At 40.5% G+C, this 10,643-nt stretch overlaps 1 protein-coding gene across 4 annotated transcripts in view; it reads right to left on the bottom strand.

The window, feature by feature from the left end:
- Window positions 1-551: 551 nt before the first annotated feature.
- numb (NUMB endocytic adaptor protein) overlaps window positions 552-10,643 on the bottom strand; it is a 33,903-nt gene continuing 23,811 nt past the window's right edge. Inside the window, exons 4-11 of one of the 4 annotated variants that reach the window (XM_077560027.1) lie at window positions 8,780-8,812; window positions 8,286-8,360; window positions 6,826-6,966; window positions 6,547-6,751; window positions 5,610-5,912; window positions 5,361-5,504; window positions 3,623-3,829; window positions 552-2,590 (exon numbers count right to left, since the gene is read on the bottom strand). In XM_077560027.1, the coding sequence (XP_077416153.1) occupies window positions 1,914-2,590; window positions 3,623-3,829; window positions 5,361-5,504; window positions 5,610-5,912; window positions 6,547-6,751; window positions 6,826-6,966; window positions 8,286-8,360; window positions 8,780-8,812 (1,785 nt within the window). In that variant the 3' untranslated portion in view covers window positions 552-1,913. The remainder of the gene's footprint in view (window positions 2,591-3,622; window positions 3,830-5,360; window positions 5,505-5,609; window positions 5,913-6,546; window positions 6,752-6,825; window positions 6,967-8,285; window positions 8,361-8,779; window positions 8,813-10,643) is intronic. The other 3 variants (XM_077560029.1, XM_077560028.1, XM_077560030.1) reach the window with 3 other exon arrangements.

Here is a 10,643-nt window from a genome sequence, read left to right as displayed (position 1 = left end):
AAGCACCGCGGAATGGGGGTTCAGTTGGCGCCACCAAGAGGACAGGAGGACTAAAAAAACACAACGACAGACAACTACGGTATCATCTTTTTTTTTTTAATAGCATTACTAGGAATTTTATTTTTTTTTCACGCTGGCACCATTTAAAGAACTCAACTCCTGAGTGCTCACCGATCCTATAGCACTAGTAAATAAAATCCCCCCCCCCAAATGGATAATTTTAAACAAAGGCATAACCCAAAATCACAATTTTCCTTAAAATTGCATGAAATTAAGGGCAATCTTCTATTCTTCTCATTTCTAATTTCTAGTTCATGATTGTAAAACGGCCTCAATAGGACGAATTGTGGTCGATACTAGTATCGGCCACAATTGAGTATGGATAACTGAAAAATAAGGCTGGTATTGGTCCCGCCCCCCAAAAAAGGTTTCCGTCATATACATCTATGTTCTACTGTGAGGTGGACGTGGTAAAGATTAGCGTTAATAATAATTTACCATAATTACATATTCAACACAGACGCAAATCCATGGAGACACCTTACACCAAGTTTTTCCTTTACCACCATCATTTATTCAATCTTTTAACTTCAATTTCTCCAAACGAGTGGAATAAAGTCGTGAAATAATTACAAAATGGAAAAATAGATCAGAGAAAAGATTATATTCACAGGTTTTGATTTCAAAATAATAATAATTAAAAAAAAAAACACGACAACAGCGAGGAACAAACCAACAGAAGACAGCGAGAAATGGAAAGCATTTGTTTCAGTTTGTCGTCGTCTCCCTGTCACTCTAGTAGCGAGCCGATGGAGGAGGTCAAATCATCTCATGTTATAAGTGCTTGTGCAAAACCAAAACACGAGGAATCCACTACTTTCGTTTTAAAGGTAGATAAATGGGAGATATCTCCCAAAATAAAAATAAAAAGTGAACAAAATGATTAAAAAGTAAGCTCGTTGTTGCTAGGTCCTTATTGATTGTTGCTGCAACGAATGATGTCTTATTTACAGTCGACCACCAAGACTAAAAATAAAATTTTAAAAACAGGCAAAAAAAAACCAAAAACAAAGCAGCTGTCCCTTCACAAAATCTCTTTACATTAAAAATTAGCACTGCTGTGTGAGATTCTTTATAGATATATTTATATATTTAGGTAAAATATACATATGTATAATATAACATAAATGTAATATATGTGACATATATTACATATATACATACAGTATTACATATATATATATATTAGGGGTGCGACAAAAATCTATGGTTTTGATCTAAAAGATGTGAGTGCATGGAATCAAACCGAATCGTTCCACTTGAAAATCCAGCGATATCCCAATCAAATTGTCTTTAATTTGAGATACACACCTCTGAAGGAAATGCCACGTTTACAATAACCTACAGACAAGTTCATTCATATCGTAAAATGATAAAACACTCATGGCGTCATACCCTCACGAGCTCAGCAGTACCATATCAAATCAATTCGAACCGAATCGTCTTTTATTGGAGATGCACACCCCTAATACATATAGATATATCGCGATCTTGTGCCTTTGGCAAGATGGAATCCATAGCTATTTAAAATATACTTAATGCATAAAAAATAAAAATTTTGGCATTGTCTTGTTTTATTCTTCCAGTTAGGTGAGGCTGGTGGGCATAATGGGGGTTGAGAGTTGAACAGCTAAGAAGCGGCTTACAGGGGTGGTGGTGGTAGTAATAGTGGAATTCCACAGGACGATCAAACGAGCACAGAGAATGCTGATGAGGCTCGTAAAGAACAGCAGCATGTTTTTTTATGAGGGGGGGGGTCTCTATGACACCACCGGTTTTCCCACCACCCCCACCCCACAACCCCCCTCAAAATGGAGACCATCCCTTTTCTCCACCTTCCTCAGGCACAGTCATCAGAGCTGGATCTCAAAAGTCTTGTGCAGCTCAGTGGAGAAGGGGTTGGTGGGCGATGGCGTCGTGCGCTGATGCGAGCGCCCCTCCAGCGCCGCCCACTGGGCCTCGAAGGCATCTTCCTGTGGCTGCTGCGGGGCAGCGCAAGCAGGTGAAGAGGTGGAGGGCGGGTGGGGCGGAGAAGCCCAATTGTTCGCCCCGTTTAAGCTCCCGCCGCCGTTGGGAGGGTGCGCGCGGGCGGGGCTGGCGGCGGCGGGCGATTGGGGAGGCTTGATGAAGGGGGCCGGGGCGACGACACCCGGGGCCGCTATGGGAAAGGGCTGGGGTTGCGTGGCCGAGCCGAAGACGTTGGCCACCATCTGCGAGGGGGTGATGCCCACCACGGGCACGCTGGGCTGCGGGAAGGACAAACCGTTGGACATGGGGTGGAAAGCAGTCTGGCGCGGCGGCAGCAGGGGTGCGTACGCCACCGCGGGTAAGGGTGCCACGGGGGCGGCGAACGGCGGGGGGGCCAGGGGGGCCGCCGCCAGGATGGGTATGGGTGGAGGAGCCCGGACAGACTTGGAAACCTCCTCTAGCCATTTTTCCGCTTCAGATGGGGTGCGCTTGTGCGAGGGCAAAACCGGAGATGATGTCGGCGGCACGATAATGACGGGCGTGGGCGACGACCAATCGCCTCCTGTTTGGATAAAAAAAATTAATACACATTTGCGACTTTTACGCTGTCACGGTTCTGTGTCAACGGTAAAATGTGGAATGGGGGTGGCTGCGTGTAAGGGGATAGTTCATATGGAAGACCAAAACTGCCAAAGTTAAAAATAAATAAATGACTAAAAGTAAAAATTAAAATGGATCTAAAAAATATAATTCAAACCTTGAATACAAAAAAAATAATATAAATGGAAATAAAAACAACAATAAAAATAAATCCAAAAATAAAAAACGAGATAAAAAAAATAGAAATATGGAAATAAAAAACAATAAAAATAAATACAAAAATAAAAAATGAGATAAAAAAATAGAAATATAGAAATAAATATAAAAATAAATGCCAAAATAAATAGATGAATAGAATTAAATATCAATCAATAAATAAAAACGCTATGCTCTGCACTGTCACCACAACTTGTCGAGAAACTCAAGTTGTGGTGACAGTGGATAAGATAGTCGTCCATTGCTGGAGTTGGAGCGCGAGATTTCCTTGTTCGCCGACCTGCTCACTCGACCAATGAAAGGCAGTCTGCAATGGGCGGAGTCTAACCTAAGACACGCTTAGGACCGCCCCCTCATTTGAATAACATTTCATCCTGGCAGAGCGTCTGCAGCATGAAATAAATAAATGTGAGAGCAGAGCGTTTTTATTTGATTGATAGATATTTAATTTTATTTTTATATTTATTTTGACATTTATTTTTATTTTTTTAGATCTCATTTTAATTTCTGTATTTATTTATGTATATATATATATTTTTTGTTATTTTATATCCATTTATATTTATTTTGTTGTATTTATTTTTGAAATATATATTTTTTTATTTGTTTTATTTTCACTATTAGTCATTTATTTATTCATTTTTAATTTTGGTCCTCTATAAATTAAAGTGTAATCGCGTCATCGATGGAATTACCAATAGTAAATGATAGCTACACCAAATCATCCCCACTGTTTAACACATGCTATTTCCCCCTTTTTTTTTTTTGGTCATCTTACCCGCTGCCGCAGGGGCTGGGACCCCAGTGGGGGTCTTGGCCCAGGGGTTAGTGTCTCGAGCAGGCAGAGCAGGGGCCAACGCTGCTGAGCTTGGAGCTGGTGGATTAACAGCGGCAGCGGTAGGAAGGGGGGCATGAGGAAGATGATGATGATGATGATGATGAGGAGCGGAAAAGGAAGCGGTAGCAGCGGCAGCAGAGCCGTTGACTACAGCCGAAGAGCAAGCGGACGAAGGGGAGAAAGAGAAGGATGGTTCAATGTTAGACATGCAAGGGGGAACATTTCAATGAAATGTAGAAGAAACAAGCACATACACTAAGTGTCCAAAATGTGAAACATGCGTGTAACAGATCAGGAGGAAACGCTTTAATGTTAAGGGAACAAGTCGCAAAACGAAGACGAAGACGTCAGATGCATGTTACGATGCTACCAAGCAGAGCGGAAGAAAGCCCAGCTCATGCAGATATTTTATCTGACATTTAGTTTTTTTGCATTTTACTTGTATAGTTCTGTAATTTTTCTAGTATTTGTATTTTTAATAGTTTTGAAGGGGGGCAATTTCTATTTTTCAGTGTAATGTTTGTCTAATATCTCATATATATATCATTTAATATTTTCGTACTTTGATTTGCATCACTTTAAAATATTTTTTTGTTCAATATTTAAAAATATATATAAATATTAAATTTAATTAAGAAATAAAATAGTTTTCATATTTGGCATATTTGAATAATTTTGTCATTTCGATCTAAATGTCTACTGCCCCCCTAAAATATGAGTATTTTTTAAATCTAATATCTTTGTATTTTACATCTATATTTATGTATTTTTTCATGTAATAGTTTGTCTAATTTGTATTTTCCAATGCTTACATTATTTGTGTATTGTTCATCTTTTTTTTTTTAACCCTTTAATATTTTTTCTAAATATTTAATTTGTGTCTAATCTGTATCTTTTTTATATCTGTTGTAATTTTTTTCAAATATGTTTGTATTTTTATTCTAATACCTCTTTCACCAATGCTTTCCTTTTCATATTCATAATAGGAGTGCAGGTCGAGCTGATGTTGTCACTCTTTTATTTGCATATTTAAAATGTTGAAATATTTTTGCTTAATTTTCTTCTTCTTTTTTGCAGTAATATTTTAGGGATTTTTTCCCTCAATGTCTTACTTTTTGCCATATTATGTTCATAGTTTTTCTAATATTTATGTATTTTTCTTCTAATTTATTAGTTTAATATGTGTGTCTACTTATTTTTGTGTGTGCAATATCTAGACTAAGTACTCATTTCATTCTCAACCGACTACTCTAAATCCTGATTTAAATCTACGCTTTTTTCCTGAACTTTGATTATGGTCTTCAGCTGATTTAAAAAAAAAAAATCTTTTTCACTGTACGGTCTTTTAGTAATTTTAGAAAGCATTTTTTTTTGCTTTTCTATGTTTTTAAATCTTTTGTTTGTAAATATATTTAAATGCCGTCAATGTACGTTCTTTCTTTAGCAAGCTGCTCTTTTGTTCTCTTTGTTTTGCCTTTGAATGTCTTATGGTCTTTTGTTTGCAAAAGCTGTTATTTTTTGTGCTTTTTGGTTGTATGAAGCACATTGCGTTGCCTTGCAATGTGCTCTAAAAAAATAAAGCTCCCTTACCTTGCTTAGACTGTGCAAATCTGATGCATTTCTTTGAGCACTATGAGGGGGGGGGGGCGGGGATACTGGTAAGTGTGACGATTGTTACCTGGTGCTACTGGCGACTGCGGCGAGGCGAGCGCTTTGGGCATGGGCGCCGAGGAGAAGGGATCCTCTGGGGGTCCGCTGAACGCCGTGGCAATCTGACTACATAGCGAGCTTATGCTGTCGTTCTCTCCTTCCACCTCGGGCACTGCACACGGGTGGGGAGAAGAAACAGCGATTAGATTAGAATAACAGTCAAGTGTGTGTATGTGCAACTTGTGTCCATGTGAGTCACCTCAGCTCTCCGTCTCACCTGCATTCCTAATGGGGAAGTCCGACTTGCGCTGCACAGTGGAGGGGAGCTCGTTCATACGCAGCGACAGCTGGCGCTTGAAGGGCGACGTCTTCTGGCTGAGGGCCGGGAAGCCGCGGAAGGAGCCCTGCCTGGCCAGCGCCTCGGCGGGGGCGTGCCGGCGGGGTATGGCCTGCGGGCCCAGGGTGCCCAGCGAGAGGGGCGGCGAGGACGAGGGCGACGGCGAGCTCCCCGACTGAATGGCGGAGATGTTGATCACACCGCCGCCGGACGGGATCACCGCCACCTTTGCGTCGCTTTCGGCTGTCGGGGGAACAACATGGATGATTTTTGACAGTTCATTTAATTTCAATCAAAATACAAGATAAAACAAATACAAGATAAAAAATAAGGCATACAATTGAAAAGTATACAAAATAAATACATAAATAAATAAATACATAAATAAAATAAAATGAAAATACAAAAATATAGAAACAACACAAAATTAAGAATCAAAAAATATATAATGTTTTATTAAAATAACAATGAAAAACAGCAACAACAAAAAAATACAACGGTAAAAAAAAAGGTTAAAAAAACACGAAAAATAATTGTAATGCGCTATACTGGTAATGTTTTGTAATGAACTAAAGCCTCCCTCTAATAGACACATCCCACCTTTCAGAAGTTCACTAACTAAACACGGCTGCCATTAATATGGTAAATTTTGCTTTTAAGTAATGTTTCCCTTCCAGCAAACGCTACCACCCTCTTAGTAAACAGAAAATGCCCTAAAGTCGCCTAAAATTTAAAAAAAGTGTGTTCCTGGAAAATCATCACTGAGTTAGCGATGCGATCACATGAGCGCTTAAAATGGAATATTCCCTTAGAAGAGCGACTTCCGTAACCAAACAAGAAACAATCCCAGGAAGTGTGTGAGTTTCTAGACACGAACCTTTTTTAGCGTCATGCAGCTGCCTCATGACTTCCTCCCGCTCGGCCGCCTCCGTGGCCGTGGTGACCCGGAAGGAGCCTTCGCGGGTGAAGGTGGTCCGGTTGGCGTCAAATGTGGCCGTGACGCCGCACTCCTTCTCCCGCTTCTGCTTGCGCTCCAGGCAGGCGGCGAAGGCGCAGCCCACGGCGTGACTGAGCCGCTCTCCCTACACGCACGGCATTGCGTGGTCATATTTACGGCAATTGTTCCGTTTTTTTCTTCCTCGTGCGGCATTCTCACCGAGTCTTTGACGGCCATGAAGCAATGGCAGATCCAGCGGCGCGTCGTCCCATCCCGGCAGATGTACGAAAATGCTCGCTCAAAGTTCCGGTCCGGCGCGCAGAATGACACTTTTTCGATCGTCTGGTCTAGGATCAGGTCCTATGGAAAAGAACAGTCAGCTCTATCATCAGATGAAAAAGATTTCATGATAATAATTGCTGGGTTTTTTTCAGTTCTACTTACAAAAATTAAAAATTTAAAACTATCATACATCTTCTCCTCTCCAACTGAACTCAACTCAAATCAAAATAAATTCAAAACACTTTTCGGTCAATATCTTTGTCAGAGACAGTAGAAATGTCAACAAATTCCTAAATCCCTGTAATTTGCACGCTATATGCAATTGATTGCAACTGAAATAAAATAAATGTTGAATGTTGTTATACCATATGACTTGCAATGATATTTTATATTTCATCCATGCAGTATTGATATATTTTTTTATTATTAGATGATAAAAGATAATATATGATTGTAATTGTCATAGTTTGCTATCTACTTTTTTTTTATTTGCTTTTTATTAGTTACTTTTATAGCTGAAAAATAATCATTCTTCATCAGGTAGTAGGAAGTAGTTTCACCATTTTCCAGCAGATGTCAGTCTAACCTTATGTGAATAATATGATCCTGCTCCCGCATGCACACCGACTACAGTGCAGAGCCGATTTCCATAAGTAATGGCCTGGACATTTATTTACTCAACTGCGGATTACGCGAGGCCTTTACGTGCACGTTAAGAAAGCAAATACAGTGGTGACTTCAGAGATCAAAGTTTAATTCGCTGCGTGACCACACTCAAAACTCAAAATCAATTGCATCTCAAATCATCTTTCTGCATTTAAATGAATGGAAATGGCAAAAACAGAAATATTTGTACTGCATTAAAAACAACACTCTACAATTTTACACAGTAATGACAATTAGAATGTATAGCAATAGTTTGTCTTTTTTTTTTTTTTGCTTCAATTCAATGGACATTGTTACTGCTCCTTGTGGTCAGTGCCTAATCCACTTGGGGGCAATATATTTCAGACATAAGGACATACTGTACATGCAGACAATGAGAGCTCTTCATTAAGCCACAGTATTTTCACAGAGGAAAAGAATATATGCCTATATTATATTATCTGTATCTGTGTGCTGCGCCACGATTTGTTTTAAAAATATCCTTTGCCTGCCAGTATTTGCAATGTTTGTTAGCATTAAGCTAAACAGAAATTCCTAGGGTAAAGTCATGTGATTGTTGCTCTTTGCTTTGTTTAGCTTTGCGGTAATCTCCAACTAGGACTTGCGATAAACGTGTCAAAACTAAGGCACGCGCTCACGTCTTGAAAAGCCTTTAAATGATTTTGCATTAGTTGTTAAAGGATTAATCGCTAAAATCAATTCAATGGGTTCAATTCAGTGAGTTTTCTCACCTTAGTTTTGTCGTCGACCACACGGAGACCATCCGCCGACACCCACAGCACGGCGCGCACTGCCTTCTTCCCCGCCTGCGTAGTTTAAAAAAGAAGAAGAAGAAGAAGAAGAAACAATTCAGTCAACAGAAAAACAGCTGCTGATCCACAAAGTTGCTGTGCCATTCAAGCCAAACGGAAGGAGAGGAACGAGAAGGTCGGTGCTGGGGTGACCCCTGTTGGTTAGGACTGCGTGACTGTGCACGTGTGTAGTAGACGCTCATTCACACTCATTATTCCACTTTTTGCCTTATCGACGAGTAAAGAGTTGTTAACGCCACTCGCACCCAAACAATAACGTGCCCCGCCCACCTGCTCACACACATGCATCTGTGTGTTTAGTGTGCACGGCGTGTGTGCGTGTGCAGGATCTGGACGTCAAAAAGGGTGGCTTGTTAAACGTGAGAGAGAGAAAGGTGAAAGGCACTCGGACTGGGTATAAATCAGCAACTTACTTTGGAAAAGAATCCTTTGAAGAATTTCCTGTCCTGGATGGTTGTTTAAAAAAAACAAAACAAAACAAAAACGGGGCAGGTGAGAGGGATGGGGGTGGACAAAGTATGACAGTGTTCATTGGAAGAATCGTATGACTAGGACGGGGAGGGGGGGTTGATTGGGTCGTTTTAATTTGGATTGACGGTTTATGAGCGATACTGATTGTGCACTAATTGTGGTCAGAGTTAGTAGCACCATGTACACACACACAAGAGGCGCACACATTATTTAACAACCCAAAAAAAAAAACAAGCAGGAAGTGTCACAAGCGGCACCTCGACAGACTGTTCAAAAGAATGAACCAGTTCTGAAAATAGCGTAATCCGTGTTATTGCATTTGAGGGAGAAAAAAAAATTACACAGTGGAAACTCAGGCGAGACGATACGGCCTTTACGTAAAATCACTTTTCCCCCACCATAAAAATCAAGATTTTCACTCTTTCCTTGATCGGTCATTATCTGAACCCTGAGCAAGTGTGACGACACTTTCAGTTGACAGCAAGTGGCAAAATGGCCGCCTTCCGAGATGGAGAAAAGCGGGTGGATTTTGCGGCTTATCTCATATTCCACAAACGCAATATTTATCAGCATGTTTAGACTATTGGGGCTGCACAGAACATATTATCAAAAAGAAAATTTTTCTCTTGACTTCCTCTTTAAGTCAAGCTAGGGAAATTGACACTATTTGGAGAACCCTTCAGAATTTTCCGATATTTATTTAACTGAAACTTGTCAGCCATACTGAGACACGGAAAGGTCGAGCAGATATTAGAGATACTTTGTAGGGTTTTTAAAAAAAATCGACACCAGTGTAGTTTGAAGTCTTTGAATATATCTCTTAGTTTTGTTGCTTCTTTAAACTTAAGAGGTTCCACTATGATCCCCGAGTCAGACTCTTTCGCATGTGACAAAAGTAGTGTGAATCTGATGTCTGAGTGTTGAACAGTCAGGTGAGGGGGGGGCGGGGACGGAGGTCAAGTTGAGGCCGCCAAAAAGAAACCAGATGCAGGCTAGTCTTTACTCTTAATCCCCTCCTCCCTCCTCGTGCCCCCACCGGTAAGCCGTGGAAAGGCGTGCCACTCTGCTCCTGTTACACGCCGGCCGGGTTGGAGACGTTGAATGCATGATCTAGCATGTTAACCAGCGAGTCGTGTTAGTGGGCACATGCAGGTGGATGATGGTGGCGGCGGCTATTGGTTAGCGGTAGTTAGCCAAGGTGAGTGTTGGTGGGAAAAGGATTCAAATGCTGGGAAATGGATGGGGAGGGATCGGGGTGGTTGAATTGAAACGTTTCTGGGCAACAGCACAATTAAAACCTGCTTAAAAAGACAAAAAAAATATAACACCAACAAGAAGTAATACAATCTCTGTGCTTTCTTTAAAGTATGAGAGCAGGAAGGATCTCTGGGTAGGGAAAAAAAGTGGAGGTTTGAGAGTTAAAGTAAGTAAAACGACTTTATTATGCCAATTTACAACCGTCCTGTGTAAAATGGAGCGATTCTGAATTATTCAATGCATTTTTTCAGACCTATAAGTTTATTTTTTTTGCAAGGTTTGCTGTGTAAATAAAGCAACTGATTCTACTAACGCAAAATGAGCTTTGGTGGCACAGAATTCCAGATGCGACAGTTTTCTGCTTTCATTGGGTTCTGTGTAAATGGCGTGGATCTTTTGTTTTTTGAAGATTCTGTCGAACTCACTATAACAGAAAGCTAATCTGTTAAAACCAAACAGTGAATTCTATGCGCTTTGTTGGCATTAAATCCCAATATACACCACCTTCAATAAACACCACCTTCAATAAACACCACCTTCAAATAGACA

Source organism: Vanacampus margaritifer, chromosome 1, assembly GCF_051991255.1.
Source record: "Vanacampus margaritifer isolate UIUO_Vmar chromosome 1, RoL_Vmar_1.0, whole genome shotgun sequence".
NCBI classification, from domain to species: Eukaryota; Metazoa; Chordata; class Actinopteri; order Syngnathiformes; family Syngnathidae; genus Vanacampus; species Vanacampus margaritifer.
Note: the sequence above shows the minus strand (reverse complement) of the source record. Positions and strands in the feature narration are given on the sequence as shown.